Here is a 17,728-nt window from a genome sequence, read left to right as displayed (position 1 = left end):
CATCTCTGGCCACATCGGAGATCCATCGCTTCTCACGGATCGCTGAGATCTTTATCTGGTATTGATTTCCCCTGGGCGAGCGTTCTCAAAAGGTGACTCGTTGGCACAAAATAAGGTTCCTTTTAGCTGTATTTCGGCCAGAGGTTTTCAAACTTCTTAGTTATAAAGATATTGATGTAAGGCTGTCTAGATTTGAACATATGTCTGTCCGTATGCATTACAATTTCAAGAAGAAAACTCGCAATACATAAGAATAAAGTTATTTAAGACAATGATCTTTCTACTCTTAAACCAAAGCGTAAGCTAACTGAAAGAAAATTTAGGCCATATAGATTGTCAATTGAAGTTGTATCAACACATAAAGACAGAATGTCATCAGAATGTGATGCCCTTAGGGTGATATCAGCATTGTGTAACAGCTACTGCCTTTTAATTACACGCAACTCTTATACTCAGTCGTTAGCTAAGGAGTTATTTTCTGGGGATCAAATGCGAAAACTACAGAAAAGGGCTATAAAAGTAATAACAGTAATAAGGTTCAAAACACTAGTCGTTTTAACTTTATCGTGTTAGAGTGTTTGCGAATCAGTTATGAACATAATGTTTCTTTTGTAATTACTGCACAACAACTCTGTCCATGACCGTGAAATAGGATCTAAAACGAACTTATATTTACCGAGAAAAAAATAAACATAAAACTCAAAACGGCGTTTTATATCAAGAAATAAAATTTTGCAATAACTTACATAAGGATATTAGATTACTGAAAAGGACGTATTTAAAAGGCAGTTAAAAAGTACATGTTAAGCAGTAAATTCTATACATAATAGGGATTTCGTAAAAGAATATATAACACAAGTAACTGACAATAAATACCTTTGTGAATTCACAACTCATTTTTGAGCTTTGGTTTTTTTCTCATTTCTGGAAAAAAATTTAATCGAAGTGTGCAGTGGATAATACTAACATCTAACCCTCTTCTAAGCTGGAAATGTCATTCATAATTGGCAGATGCTGACTCAGTTTCTCAGGAAAGCTAGTGGGAAGTTGTGGTACACAAAATGGAAACCAAATGTCGTTGTCATGATCGTGATGTCAGCTGACAGTGCGTATAGTGTTACATTAGAATATGTCTTCAGCCGTGATGAACGTTGGAAAATGAATGAACAGTCTAGTACTTGCTTTTCATTTTACTAGGTAACTTCTTTGCGTGAATGTATGAAGAAAGCAATATTGTAAATTAGGGCTAAACCGAATGTGGTTGCGCTGTTTCAAGCAGACTGACCTTGTATTTGGGAGGATGGAGACTGTAATCTCCATTCAGCCATTCAGATTTACCACAGCAGTGTGGTTTCCTGAAATTACTTCAGGTAGATGGCGAGATGATCCGCACTTCAGGGCGTTCGGAAATTCCCGTTACAAACTTCTACGCTTGTAGAGTGGAGTGAGTACATAATATTTTGAATAGGAACCGATTCCCGGAAATGTACCACTCTGTGCTACGACCGTTTGAAAACATGTTTGATAAGTAGGTAAGCAACAGGGCAGTCATGGTGGGTGGTGGTTACGTCGGATCGGCTGATGTTATTTAACTTCTGTCCTACCTCTCTGTCTCTATTCATGTGTTTATGAGTGTTGAGCAACATGGTTGAGTACACGTTTGCAGAATACATCGACGTGATCTTTCTGAATGGCGACGCTCACGTAATGGAAGAGCTGTTCGTCGCCTTCATCAAGATCGTTCTCCACAATTACGTAACGGCTTCGAGAAGGGTATCTTCACCGTCAGCATGCGTGACTCTGGTGCTCCAAGTAGACGTCACGCGCCAGAATTAGGAGAGGCCGTTTAAGAAAACCCGTCAACGAGTACAAGAGCAATTTTTTTGGCTATTAGTGGACGGAATTGTTAAACAAGGGATGCGACGGTGTCGCCTAAAGGCACTTGTGGTTACGTTACCGACATCTTTTGAAATGGATATAGCACGAAAACGGTACGTTTCCGGACACGGGTGCCATTTGAAAATAATTCACTCTCATTCCCCTCTACAAGTCTTAGAAGTTTGTAACGGGAATTTCCGAACACCCTGTATAATGCCATCTGTCTCATCCTTGATAAACTAGACTTGCAAAAATGTAAACGCCTGTATGCAAGAGTTATGTATTCTTTCTTCTTAAACTTCAGGGCGTATAGTGTTACATTAGAATATGTCTTCAGCCGTGATGAACGTGTTATATTATTATTTATATTTAAATATTTATATTTAAATATTTAAATATTTAAATATTTATATTTAAATATCCTTTAAAACGTGATCTCCGAATGAACAAACTTCGTCTACAACTGCTCCAGGAGAAAACAAGTAACTGCCGCAATAACTGCTCTGACGATACAGAAATGACAGACAATGAAATACTAGCAGATTTTTCTTCAGATTATAACCAATATGAGAGGGAAGACGTATGAAGAGACGACTTGTGCGACCCATTCTTGAGTACTGTTCGAGAGTGCCTGGGACCCCCATCAGGTCATTATAGAAGAAAACATGGAGGACTGTTGCTAGATTTGTTATCAGTACATTCTATCAACACTGTGAGTAAACACAAATGGGAATCCTTGGGGAAGTAGTTCTTATCGTGAAAAACTATTTCGAAAGTTTAGAGTACTGGCGTTTGGGACAGACTCCATAATATGAAGATGTCCGAAAGAACAGATACCATCTTCATATGGTTAAGGCTAACCGGCCGTTGACCTTCTTCTTCTGTACTGGATGCGCGCACGCTTTGCCCGAACTCTTACGGAAATCGGTAAGGTTGTCTGCCGCGAGTAATGAGTGTAATGGGTAGGGCCACTAAGAATGTAGTATGTGCATATTAAGTTGGGAATGCGGGTCTCACGGGGAGCGTGCAAGGGATAAATCCCTGCAGTCTCACTATCCTCTGTGCCCTCGGTGGCTAGATGGCTAGATGGATAAATCGTCTGCCATGTAAGCAGGAGATCCCGGGTTCGAGTCTCGGTCGGGGCACACATTTTGGACTGTCCTGTTGATGTATATCAAAGCCTGTCGACAGCTTAGGGTCTTCATTTAATTATCATTTCAGACTGCATAATGGTTCTGCTCCCACTAACGTACATTCCGGGTAAGGGCAGCGAAGACAAGAGAAATCATAGCTCGCACGGAGGCATGTAGGCAGATATTCCCTCGCTCCAAGAGGGAAGGGAATGACTAGCAGTGGTACTGTATGGTGGTTTGCGGAGTATGTTTGTAGATGAAGAGATCGCAGGTTTTTGTGGAGGAACAAACTGAAGGCCAAAAGACAAGGGAGCACCTCAGGCTGTGCACGATTCGTAAGTAAGACTAAAGCAAAATTAAGACACTTTTATGGGATTTATCAACCTGGTAAAAGCATTGCGCAGTTGAAGCAGAAGAAGAAGAAGAAAAAGAAGAACATGTATGTGCCAGAAGTGACCAGACGTGCAGGGACGCTGAAAGAACGCTCTCCGCGCCAGGACGGCCGACACCGCGCGCCGAACAGCGGCTGCTGAGGCCTGTCCGCTGATTGGATTCGTCGCCGGCGCGTCACGGCGCGGCCCCGGCCGCCTGTGGCAGCGGCGGCCGCCGCCCCCTGCAGTCGCGTGCACCGCGCAACTCCTGGCCGCACGGACTTTTTTGCGCGCTCAACCTCCGCGGATGTCTTCAGATGTCGAATAAAAATAAATTGAATAAACTACACGGCGAACCTGGCCCGAACCGCGAATGCAGAACTTGGCGCTGAAACTAAATGCTAATATTCGAGCACCAGTTTGGAACACGTTCCAGAAAAAGTATAGTATGATAGTAGGTGTTGTGTTGGCAGAAGACCCAACCCCGTGTTACGAGAGGAGGCCGAAATGCACGCGTTTTAGCTCACGCAGGCTGGCGTGAGGAGGGAAGAACTATACTGACGTGAGGTCTGGAACATGACAAGGAATTAGAATGCAGAAAGCGGACGTAATTAGTTTGATACTTAACTTTAATCCATTAATGATGAACGTCGCTCTTGACGGTACATAATTCACAATATTACCTGTTCAGAAGACATAGTAACTGAATATGGCGCCTTGCTAGGTCGTAGCAAATGACGTAGCTGAAGGCTATGCTAAACTGTCGTCTCTGCAAATGAGAGCGTCTGTAGTCAGTGAACCATCGCTAGCAAAGTCGGCTGTCCAACTGGGGCGAGTGCTAGGGAGTCTCTGTAGACTAGACCTTCCGTGTGGCGGCGCTCGGTCTGCAATCACTGATAGTGTCGACACGCGGGTCCGACGTATACTAACGGACCGCGGCCGATTTAAAGGCTACCACCTAGCAAGTGTGGTGTCTGGCGGTGACACCACAGTAGGCTCTACAAGTTTATATGGCACCGGTTATGATTCTTCTTCAATTGCAACTAAATCAGCAAAATGTCCAGGCAAATGCCTACAAGTACGGAACTGCAAGTTCTTCGGATCTAGGAATAATTCGCTCCATCTTTAAGTGCAACGACTTTGTTCAGAATGCAATTTTGGAACAAGGTATTGACATACTTACGAACACTTACACTGAAGCGCCAAATAAACTGGTATAGGCGTGCGTATTCAAGTACACACATCAAAAAAAGTTTTGCATCACCCCGGTTCACAGAACTCCTGAAGAAAGACGTTGGCTGTGGATATTGTATCACAGACACAGTTCCTTTGACTGTTCAGAGATGTCACTAAACTCGCCCAAAGACGTAAGCAACCGTGCATGAGCAGCGTCTGTTAGAGGAAAGGGGTCCCACAGCCGATCAGTTCTAATAATTCCACCAGGAAGGAGGTGCGTCGCTCATGTTGTCTGTAGTTCAACCATACCCACACGGTCAATACCACAGTTCGATCGGGCCTGCATTGTCACTTTGCGCCAGGAAGGGCTCTCAACAAGGGAAGTGTCCAGGCGTCGCGGAGTGTACCAAAGCGATGTTGTTCGGACATGGAAGAGATACAGAGAGACAGGAACTGTCGATGACATGCCTCGCTCGGGCCGCTCAAGGGCTACTACTGCAGTGGATGACCGCCACCTATGGATTATGGCTCGGAGGATCACTGACAGCAACGCCACCATGTTGAATAATGCTTTTCGTGCAGCCACAGGACGTCGTGTTACGACTCAAACTGTGCGTAATAGGCTGCATGATGCGCAACTTCTCTTCCGACGTCCATGGCGAGGTCCATCTTCACAACCACGACACCATGCAGCGCGGTACATATGGGTCCAACAACATGCCGAATGGACCACTCAGGATTGGCATCACGTGCTCTTCACCGAAGAGTGTCGCATTTGCCTTCAACCAAACAATCGTCGGAGACGTGTCTGGAGGCAACCCAGTCAGGCTGAACGCCTTAGACACATGTCCAGCGAGTGCAGCAAGGTGGAGGTTCCCTGCTGTTTTGGGGTGGCGTTATGTCGGGCCGAAGTACGGCGCTGGTGGTCACGGAAGGCACCGTAACGGCTGTACGATACGTGAATGCCATCCTCCGAGCGATAGTGCAACCATATCGGGAGCGTATTGGCGGGGTACTCGTCTTCATGGACGACAATTCGCGCCCCCATCAGGCGCATCTTGTGAATGACTTCCTTCAGGATAACGGAATCGCTCGACTAGAATGGCCAGCGTATTCTCCAGACATGAAGCCTATCGAATAATTCTGGGATCGTGGCCCACCAACCACTCTGAGGGATCTACGCCGAATAGCCGTTGAGGAGTGGGACAATATGGATCAACAGTGCCTCGATGAACTTGTGGACAGTATGCCACGACGAATACAGGCTTGCATCAATGCAAGAGGACAAGCTACTGTCTATTAGAGGTACCGGTGTGTACAGCAGCCTGGACCACCACCTCTGAAGGTCTCGCTGTATGGTGGTACAACATGCAATGTGTGGTTTTCATGAGCAATAAAAAGGGCCAAAATGATGTTTATGTTGATCTCTATTCAAATTTTCAGTACAGGTTCCGGAACTCTCGGAACCGGGGTGATGCAAAACTTTTTTTGATATGTGCAGAAGGATATGTAAACAGGCAGAAAACGGCACTGCTATCGGCAACGCCTATGTAAGACAAAAAGTGTCTGGCGCAGTTGTTAGATCGGTTACTGCTCCTAAAACGGCAGGTTATTAAGATATAAGGGCTTCAACGTGGTGTTATAGTCGGCGCACGAGGGATGGGACACAGCATCGCCGAGGTAGCGATGAAGTGGGAATTCTTTCGTACGAACATTTACGAGTATACCTTGAATATCAGGAATCCGGTAAAACAAGAAATTTCCGACATCGCTACTACCGGAAACAGATACTGCAAGAAGGGGTCCAACGATGACTGAAGAGAATCGTTCAACGCGATAGAAGTGCAATTCTTCCGCAAATTGCTGCAGATTTCAATGCTTGGTCATCAACAAGTGTCAGCCTGTGAACCATTCAACGAAACATAATCGGAGGCGAAGGCCCACTCGTGCACCTTTCACTGCACGACACAAAGATTTACGCCTCGCCTGGGCCCGTCAACACCGACATTGGACTGTTGATGACTGGAAACATATTGCCTGGTCATACGACTCTCGTTCCAGACTGTATCGAGCGAATGGACTTGTACGGGTATGGAGACAACCTCATGAATTCATGGGTGTCAGAAGGTGACTGTTAAAGCTGGTGGAGGCTCTGTAATGGTGTCGGCCGTGTGCAGTTGGAGTGATATGGGACGCCTGATACGTCTAGATACTACATGTGACACGTACGTAAGCATCCTGTTTGATCATCTGCATCCATTCATGTCCATTGTGCATTCCGACAGACTTGGGAAGTTCAAACAGGACAGCGCTATACCCCACACGTCCTGAATTGCTACAGAGTGGCTCCAGGAACACTCGTTTGAGTTTAAAATCTCCCCAGACATAAACGTTGTTGAGCATATCTGGGATGCCTTGCAAACGTGCTGTCCAGAAGAGATCTCCACCTCGTGGTAATCTCAAGGAATTATGGAAAGCCCTGCAAGATTCATGGTGTCAATTCCGTCCAGCATTACTTCAGACATTAGTCTAGTCCGTGCCACGTCGTGTTGCGGCACTTCTGCGTGCTCTCGGGGACCCTACACGAGATGAGGCAGGTGTACCAGTTTTTTTTGGCTGTTCAGTGTACACATGTTTTGCAGAATGTAAAATGCAATCGTTTCACACAATACGAATCGCTCTGTAACAATTAACTTGGATAAAATTTAGTGTGTCAGCCTCAGCACACGTATCTATCTGCGTATGTTGATTGCTTTTAGTTACCCAGCTGTTATTTATGACACATTACAAGGTAGCTTCAACAAAGAAATAGCTATTCAATGTAAGTGTCTCCACATATCGTTTTTCAGTACTTTTCATTCTCTAACCCGAAGGTACAGGAGCATGCTGCAGATGTTGTGTAATCATAACTGTGGATTAGGTTGTTAACAGACTTTGAATGCGAAATGGTAATTGGATAGGGGATATTCCATTTCGGAAATCATTAAGGTACGCAATATTCCTTGATCCACAGCATCAAGAGTGTGCTGAGAATACTACATTTCAGGCATTGCCTCTCATCACGCACAACGCAGTGGCCGACGGACTTCAGTTAACAAAGGAGAGCAGCGGCATTTGCGTAGAGTCGTCAGTGCTAACAGACAAGCAACACTACATGAAATAACCGCAGAAATCAATGTACGACGAACCTATCCGTTAGTCAAGTGCGGCGAAATTTGGCGTAAATAGGCAATGGCAGCACACGACCGACGAGAATGTCTTTGCTAACAGCACGATATCGCCTGCAGCGTCTCTCCCGGGATTTTGACAATATCGGATGAATCCTAGACAACAGGAAAACCGTGACCTGGTCAGATGGGTCCCAGTTTCAGTTGGTAAGAGCTGATGGTAGAGTTCGAGTGTGGCGCAGAGCCCACGAAGCCATGGACCAAATTGTCAACAAGGCACTGTGCAAGCTGGTAGTGGCTCCATAATGGTGTGGGCTGTGTTTACGTGGAATTTTTATGAATGACATTCCGCCTTGTACCGGCCAATGTTTGTTGCAGATTGGTTTGAAGAACATTCTGGAGATTTCCAGCGAATGACTTGGCTAGCCAGATCGCTCGACATGAGTCCCATCGAACATTTATGGGACATAATCGAGAGGTCAGTATGTGCACAATTCTACACCGGCAACACTTTGGCAATTATGGACAGCTATAGAGGCAGCATGGCTCAATATTTCTTATGGGACATGAGTCCCATCGAACATTTATGGGACATAATCGAGAGGTCAGTATGTGCACAATTCTACACCGGCAACACTTTCGCAATTATGGACAGCTATAGAGGCAGCATGGCTCAATATTTCTTATGGGATTTCCAATGTCTGAGTCCATATCACGTCGTGTTGCTGCACTACGCCGGAAAAATTAGGCCCAACACGATATTAGGAGGTATCCCAGGACTTCTCTCGCCTCAGTAGTTAGTGCAGAGTCGACATTGTCTCGAATTACAAAAGCCCAAGCTTTCAACAGATGTGGGGGATCGCTGACGTAAGCCAATGGACATGACGCTCGTTTTTCTCATACGAGTGGAAATCGACAAAGCGCATTACTGTCCACGAGACAAGTAACAGACAAAATTGTCTTTCATAGCTCTTACATCACTTGGGTCAACTCGTAGTGTTTGTTCACACTTTACAAATGCCATCAACAATCAAGGGAAGTATCAGAGCTACCCTTATTGTATTTATTCCGAAATTCTAATTTCGCGACTCTAGCGGATTTCTGTGGTGGCAGAGTAATGCGGGAAATTTGTGCGTCTGGCGATACGCTGATAATTCATCGTCTGGCAATTTCAAACATTGCGTAATGGACGCTGATATACAATACTTACAAATTCTCCGCTCGTGAAAGCATCGTAAATTGCTTTGAAATGAGAATTGCGTCACCAAATTTGGTTGCTAACGTTTACAGACATTAATTCGTACAGTATACGCACGTAACTACTCACTGATCGAAATACGACTGAGTATTTAGAAGTGACATACAGTCACGTATGCTGGTCGCCGGTTGACACGATTTGCACTCTCACGCGTCCTCCCTCTCTCAAACAAATGTATTGCAGTAAACAGCTTGCAGCATCGATCCAAATGCAGTCTATTACTGCAGGACTAATAAAGGAAGAATAACGAACCTGCAGGAGGTGGAGAGAAGGCTAAAGCTCATATATAAACATAATCGGTCTGTCACTGCAGTCTGCAGTGATGCAATTCAAGTAGCTGTTTATTTCTATCATTAACTTGTCGTCTAACAATTCGTGCTGCAACTTAACAAACTAGGAGTAAATGCGATTATCTCATCTTTTTAAATCCATTTACTTCTAGATGAGGAGATACTAGCATCGAAAGGAAGCTGACATCACGCGATTGCAGTAATGTGTGGTTGCACATCGTAGTATGTTTCCGTATCGTATATTGTGCTCTCACACATGATTTACTCTGTTCTTAATTGCCTTGTATACTCAACTGCACAGTAATAATTGATCTTGGCGTGACTTCGGTTAATAACTATTTGTTGTTACTAAGGTATGTACCGTTTTCAGTCGCGTAAATGTTCTGCACTTCCATACCATTTGTAATTGAATATTTTGAAGTCACAATAACGTATATGAGTACGCAAATTCTATTTTTTTCTGAATATGTACGCAAAAAGTACTTTGTAAGGCCATTACTGCCACTTTCCTCCCGGGAGACCCTGCCTTCTGGCCAGAAGGATAGGACGCATTCGTCTGCATCAATGAGAGGTGGTGGTTGAGACTGATTCAGATATAACAGTCTTCTCTGCATTTGACAGTAACTTTACTTTACTTTACTTTACTTACTTTTTTCGTGTCCAGAAACCAATCATAGTCTTTCAGCCTACTACTGGGTATATCAAGGGCTTCTTTCTTGTCCAGACAAAAATCTTCGAGGTCCCATCTGTTGGAACAATATGGAAGGCCAAGAGGTGTTCCACGTCTTGCACAATACCATAACCGCACTTTTCGTCATCTACGTCACCATGACCCCACCTGATCATGTTTGTTTCCACCGAAGCCACCTCTGTTCTTATGCTGCTCAGGGTCTTCCATGTTGTGGGGCCGCCAAACACTACCTGTGGCTTTTCAGTGGCTGTGTTTATGAGCCGTTTACGGAATCTCAGGCATCCAGGCTCGTATCCAGTGCCAAATAGAGGATGTCGATCATCGATGGTTTGTCTGAGCCTCTCTGTGAACTCGTGAGGTGTTCTTCGGGAGCTGGAACTCGCAAGATCAGCAGCTCTGTAAAGCGGTAGGGTCGTGGATTTCATACAGCCTGTTGTTATTCGACATGTTCCATTAAGGCTTATGTCGATTTTCTTCGTGCGAGTTGGTATGGTCTGCACAAGGCAGGCGTATTGAGCTGCAGATAAGCATGCTGCTTGTGCAGTGGTTCTCAGGACAGTAGGTTTTACTCCCCATTTACTGTTTACGAGTTTCTGAAAATATTATTTCTGGAGGTTGCCTTCTCACGGATCTTTTCGCAGTTGTGTTCGTATGTCAGAGATCTGTCCAACGTTACACCCGAATAGGCTGTTTTTATATGTGTGTTCCAATGTGGTATTATTTCAGGAAACATTGAGCTTTTGCTTTGCGTGCCGAGATCGAAAGTGAAAAGCATTTGCTTGAGTCGTGCAAGGATTCGGTTTAAGGTAGTTACTTTGGTAATATTCTGACAAGACTCAGAGTGCTTTCTGCAGCTTCTGCTCTACATCCTCGAAAGTCCTCCCCTGTGCTGTGATTGCCACGTCGTCTGCATATAGGAAAAGCTTAGTACGATTAGGTACTGGCTGGTCGTTAGTGTGTCAGTTAAAAAGGGAGAGGATCACAATGCTATCTCGAAGTGGAAAAGCAGAAAACAGAGCAGAGAACACCGACTTAGGCTGGAAACGGTACGCACAAGTATAATGGCCAGCCGTCCACCACCGGAAAACTATCTTCATGACAAATCAGAACCAAAATAGATACATCTCGGAGCCAAATATGACAATTGTAAGCTTAACCAAAGAACAAGAAAGACATCTTATTGATACTATGCATTTCACAATTAAGTGCCTGGCAGAGAATTCATAGAACCACCTTCAGACTATTTCTCTATACACTGATCAACCAGAACATTTTGGGGACCGACCTACTATCGATATCAAGTCGTCCAGGAGATAGTAGCGTCACCTGGCAAGGAGTGACTGCTTGTCAGACACACGCATGGTGCATGTAGTACCAGTGAGCGTGCTGTCAAATTTCATGAATCTGGGTCAACTGGAAGTACCCTGCTGGTTTTTATGAGTGAGCTTGTGAGTGTTGTAAAGCGTGAGATAATTGCCGTATCTTTTGACTGCATTGACCTAAATGCTTAATTTTCGCACCGCCAAGGGATCCTAGACCTTACTGCGTAACTTAAATTTCGACCTGGTACCACTACCCGTTCCTGAGAAAAACGATCTTAACCGTCGGATAGACAGACGGACAGACAGACAGTCGGGTAACTAAGTAATCCTGTAAGGGTTCCGTTTTTAGCGATTGAGATGCTGAACGCTAAAAATCATCTTTGAACGTAATTACATATATTGAACGTAATTATATATATTGACAGCTTATGTCAGTATTTGTTTGGATTACTTCCGGCTATAACTATGCAACGCATGAAAAATGTATACCTATTTTATACAGGGTGTCCCACCTAACTTTCACACCTCATATATTTCAGAAACGAAAATGCAATTGGCCAGGGTTGCATCTACGTCAGTGGTTCACACAATGGGCTGAAATTTACAGTGCACAAACGTAAGCAGACATCACTTTCAACACAAATTTATGTTTTTTAAAATGAAAACTAGACTAATGAGGGCAGACTCGTTTTCACTGTTCTAAACCTAGACTTCAAAGTATGGCAACGGCGCCACATGTTCTGCCGTAATGCGCAGAGCAACGGGTACCTGCAGCAGGCTTCAGGATAGTGCATGCAACCCGCATTGTGGCATTACAGCATTGCAGCAGAAACTGTGGCACCTTTTCCATTACTTAAAGTCTAAGTATTCGAGAAGATATAAGGTTTAGAGCAGTGAAACTAACTGTGCCGTCACCTGTACCTCTAGTTGTCACCTCGGTAGAAAATAAACATATATGTACCCAAAAAAACATAACTTTGTGTTGAAAAAAATGTTTGTTTTCGTGTAGGGATTATGCATTCCTGTCCATAGTGTAAGCCCCTAACATAGGTGCACATCTGGCCCATTACATTTTTCACATTTTCCTTAACCTCAGAAAAGCATCAGATGGTAAAGGTATGTAGAACAACCCGCATAATTGGTTTTATTTGAATTAATGTGTACTACCATCTCCTAATATATTTATTATTCCTCCTGAAAGACCCTCTCGTATGTCGTCGCCCAGCAGTTGTGCAACTGTTCGTTCGCAATCCAGTCAAGGGCGGTCGATGAGGTTTTATGTATTTTCTAACCAACGACATCACTTCTCTGTCGATCAAGTACACCGATGGAAAAATTCGCAACACCAAAAAATAATTAATGTAGATGAATGAAATTTTGGGAATACATTTGTATAGGTACCACATTTAAGTGACTAATATTGCAAGATCACAGCTTAATGTAAGCGAGAGATAAGCCATTGAAAATGTGAAATGCTGGTACATTAATAACGGGTGTAACCGCGAGAATGTTGAATGCAAGCGTGCAAACGTTCATGCATTGTCTTGTACAGGTAGGATGTCAGTTTGTGGGATGGAGTTCCGTATCTGTTGCACTTGGTCGGTCAATAGAGAGACGGTTAATGCTGTTTGTGGATGATGCTGGAGTTGTCGTCCGATGATGTCCCATATGTGCTAGATTGGAGACACATATGGTGATCGAGCAGCCCATGGCAACATGTCGACACTCTGTAGAGCACGTTGAGTTACAACAGCGGTATGTGGACGAGCGTTATCCTGTTGGAGAACACCCCCTGTAATGCTGTTCAGGAATGGCAGCACAACAGGTTGAATCTCCAGACTCTCTTAAAGACTTAAAGTGCACGGGATGACCACGAGGCTGGTCCTACAGTCATACGAAATCGCACCCCAGACTATAACTCCAGGTGTAGCGCCAGTGTGTCTAGCACGCTGACATGTTGGTTGCAGGCCCTCAACTGGCCACCTTCTAACGAACACATGGCCATTGCTGGCCCCTAGGCACAACCAGCTTTCATCAGAAACGCAACAGACCTGCATCCTGCCCTTCAATGAGAGAAGGAACATCCTGCTGCTCCTGACCCTGCTACACGACCTCGTTCGAACAGTGATCTGTTGATAATGGCATCTTTGTTGCTTTAAAGACATTTGTGGCTGACATCAACCCACCACGTCCAATCTCAAAGGTAACTAATGCTCACAACCGTTACAGCGTGTATTTAAAGTCGCTCTTCTACATCTGGCACGAAATCTGAATAGACATCATCTTTCTAACGTAGGAACACGCCTACCAACTTTCCTCTGTGTCGCACAACTCCTTGGTGCTGCGATTTTTTTCTTTCATTTACATAAAGTGTGAGCACACCTCCGTATTATGCTACTGCCGTTTCACTTGCAGCAAACCAGCTTTTAGATTATAATTTTTAAGTATGCGCCTAGTTTAAGGTAGATTGCGTTTGAGCGCTGCGTGCTTGGTGAAGGGCTTCAGCCACTGGATGCCTCCTCTGTTGCAGGTACGTGGAGCTGCGATGAGCCGTACAGCCTGCTCTGCTCTGGCGTGAGCACCCGCCGCCCCCGGGACAGGTGCGGGGCCAGAGCTGTCGTGCGACCACACCAGCTGTGCCACAAAGCAGAGCAGAGGAACGGCCCGCCCAGCCACTGCGCCGCTACAACACAACACGTCTCCCTGGCGGCCGGCTACAGCTCACAGCGTAGCGACGCCCCTGTTGAGGCAGAAGGGGCACGCGACAAAAAAGGGAATATTACTGCTGCACAGCGATGATACGACGCCAGTAACTAATTAAAATATAGGCATCTACTTTCACCATTTGCACCATTTTGCACTATATAAACAATGGTACAGAAGTACCTACATATTTCATAAATTGTAGTCGACAGGTAGTTTCGGGTAGTGCACAATTTGTTCAAGAAATATTCACACAAGGAAAGTAAGTGCCGTATTCACTGGTCCGGCAACGCGCATTTTCTGAAATGTGAACACTTGTTCACAGAAGGGGCTGAAACTCTTGTAGTTGCGGAGTTGAGCACAGTCGTTGCACTGGTACTCGTTCGACATGATCAACGCCATCGCAGTACCCAAGGTATCCATTACTCTGAGCAGTAGCTAGTCTGCCGTCGGTTGCGTGGTTCGAGTGGTACTGTAGGGTCAGTCGCTTTAGTGTGTGTTATTCTACAGTAAATTATTCGAAACTCTTGCTATGAATCTTGGGGTCCTACTTACAAAAATGACAATTTTTATCTTTAATTATATTGTGCTGTTAGTGCGTACGAAAGGATTAACACATTTTCTTTCTTCCTTTCCACCATTTGTTAACGATGGAAGCGTACTACTCCATAAATGGTGGATTACACAGGCCAACGATGGAAAAACTTTTTTGCTGAAAATATCTTATTCTTATGTCTTTTAGGGTGGGAAATCAAAATATGATACTTAAAAAACTGTATCACCCATCATTTCGTCACACTTTGCAGTTAAATTTATTAAATTAAGCGATTTTTTAAAGAATTTAACAGCTTTTATATAGTTAAAATAATTTGAAAAGGAGGTGTAATGAATGTAGATGACGTTGGTAGCACTGCTGAAAAACATTTTCTGGCAAAAAAAGGATCGGTTTTATTCTTGTATTAACAGATGGTGTTTTGTTTACTGTCAACCTAACATCACTTTCCCATTTCCTTTACATGTGCTCAGTCAAAAATTCTGCTGACAGTTTTTGTTTTATTTGTGATTAAAAAACGCCAAAGAAACATTACAGACTTTGTGAAAAAGGTTTATCTACCATACTTTGGATCTAAACTTCGTGATCAAGATAAATCTTGGGCATAAGGTATGTTATGTGTGTGTTGAAGATCTGAGAATATGGTCCAAAAAGGAGAAAAAAGCCTTTAGATTTGCTGTTCCTACGATATGCAGGGAGCCAAGAAATCATTCCGATGATTGCTACTTTTGCAGTGTTGATATTACTGGTCATAATTCGAAAAACAAGAAAGTAATAAGCTACCCCAACCTTCCGTCCGCTATCCGACCATGGTGTAGATTTGCTGGTTCGTGAATCACCAGATGATTTAAGTTCTATTCCAACAGAAGTATTTTGTGATGTAAAACGTGATTTAGATAAACCAGATGCTGATGAATTTCATTGTAATGCAAAAAGTGTAGAGCCCAAATTGTTTACTCAGACCGAGCTTATCGATTTGGTTAGAGATCTGGGCTTAACGAAAGAAAGTGCTGAATTGCTTGGCTTTAAATTAAAAGAAAAGAAGTTATTGGCAGTTGGAACCAGCATATACATGCATTGAAAGAGAGAGCAGCAATTATCCAAGTTTTTTCAACAAGAAGGTGATTTAGTGTACTGCTTAGACATTCCCGTTCTGATGAATGAGGTGGTATTGAATACAAAAAGAAAGACTGGAGGTTGTTTATTGATTCATCCAAAACTAGTTTAAAGGCTGTTTTATTACTCAATGGCAACATGTATGTATCTATACCTGTTGTACATTCTGTACATACGAAAGAAAGCTATGAAAACCTAGAAACAGTGCTAAATAAAATAGGCTATTCTGCTCATGGTTGGATGATATGTGGCGATCTAAAAGTAACATGCATGCTCCTTGGTCAGCAAGGTGGCTTTACCAAATTTCCATGTTTCTTGTGTGAGTGTGACAGCGGGGCTAGGGATCAACACTAGTGCAGAAAGAACTGGCCTGTGAGGGAGTCTTTAAAACCTGGTGAGAAGAATACTCTAAGCAAAACCCTTGTAGATCCAAAAAACGTACTCCTACCATCTGTACATATAAAGTTAGGCCAAATGAAACAGTTTGTAAAGGCTTTGCCTAAAGATGGACCATGTTTTAAGTATCTCTGTCTAAAGTTTCCACACCTTTCAGAAGCTAAACTAAAAGAAGGCGTCTTTGTCGAACCTGACGTTAGAAAATTGGTGTTAGTTTTGAATCCACAATGACCTTAAATGAGAAAGAAGCATGGTTATCGATTTAGCGAGTCGTGACGAAGTTCTTAGGACATGAAAAAGACATAGAATATGTTTCTATTATAGTTACAATGTTAAAGAAGTTTAAAACTTTAGGATGTTTAATGAGCCTGAAAGATCACTCTTTGAACAGTCACCTTGTTTACTTCCCGGAACACCAACATGATGGGGGACTGCTGTTGATCACTTCTCCGAGAAGTTCAGCAAGCGACTCATCGTAGAAAAAGCTACACAAGAAGCTTCAAAGAAAAAAGAGAAAGAAAATAGAAACCAATTTCAGCTCCCAAGTGAAACCCTATTAACACATATGAGTGTTTTAAGTAGCTTACTGTAAATACAAACCATACTTACGTTGTAGCAAAGCGTTTCATTAATTTCCCCGCTTACCGTATAGTATAGTATGTTTATACCATATAATAAAAAGCATATTGCTCGAAAACTATGGGTGATACAAAAAAAAACTAAGACTAGATTTGAATTCAGGTCATGAAAATCTATAAAGATCAGCTATCAAAGTAAAAGAAGTTTTTCAAAAAAAATTTTTTCGTTGGCCTGCGTTATAAGAAGGGTAAAACAGCGGACCCGCAAAATTACAGACCAGTATCCTTAACATCGGTATGCTGGAGAATTCTTGAGCATATTCTAAAGTCGTGTATGATAGATTTCCTTGAAACAGTAGAGCTGTCCATAAATCAGCAGGGATTTAGAAAGTATCGGTCGTGCGAAACACAGCTTGCATTTTTCTCGCGCGACATCCTGCGGACCAAGGATGAAGGGCAACAGGCAGATTCCGTATTCTTAGATTTCCGAAAAGCGTTTGACATGCTGAAAGCAGTTAGCGGAAGTTCGAGCATATGGAAAAGGTTTCCACATATTGGAATGTCTCGAAGACTTCGTAACACTTTGCCGTCCGCACGTCTCGTACAAATGTATTCGCTTGGCGCCGGCAGCGCTAATTCGCATTACTTGGCTTGTCACCGGCCGCTTGTCACCTTCCCGTTGATGGCAAGTTTCAAACACTCTATTTTTGCCGTATCATTCCACAAACTCGAATTGTCTTTTCAATTAACTTCTCTGCGAGCTCTGCACTGTTATAATAATTATCCATGTAGAGGTGATGCCACTTTCCATCAGAAGGTGTCAATAGTTTCATCACCGTTTTTGCTAAAGGTTGTCCAGCGCCGGAATATATCTTGAATGAGGACATGTATCCCGTACTGGAATCACACAGCATCCGAATAAGTATGCCATATTTCGTAATTTTCGACGGACTGTAAACTTTAAAATTTAACTGTCCTCGCCACGGTATCATTCCTTCATCATCTGAGATGTACTGACTTAGATTAAACGTTTCTTTAAACTTTTTGGAAAAATAATCAATTGCGAATTGCACTTTGAATAGCCGGTCGGCATTAT

At 43.4% G+C, this 17,728-nt stretch overlaps 1 protein-coding gene across 1 annotated transcript in view; it reads left to right on the top strand.

The window, feature by feature from the left end:
* The window catches only part of LOC126439531 (uncharacterized), a 220,262-nt gene extending 206,177 nt beyond the window's left edge, over window positions 1–14,085 (top strand). Inside the window, exon 2 of the mRNA XM_050090571.1 lies at window positions 13,817–14,085. Within this exon, the coding sequence (XP_049946528.1) occupies window positions 13,817–14,085 (269 nt within the window). The remainder of the gene's footprint in view (window positions 1–13,816) is intronic.
* The last annotated feature ends 3,643 nt before the right edge of the window (window positions 14,086–17,728 follow it).

Source organism: Schistocerca serialis, chromosome 1 (assembly GCF_023864345.2).
Source record: "Schistocerca serialis cubense isolate TAMUIC-IGC-003099 chromosome 1, iqSchSeri2.2, whole genome shotgun sequence".
NCBI lineage: Eukaryota > Metazoa > Arthropoda > Insecta > Orthoptera > Acrididae > Schistocerca > Schistocerca serialis.
The sequence above is the reverse complement of the archived record's forward strand: the minus strand, read 5'-3'. Positions and strand labels throughout refer to the sequence as shown.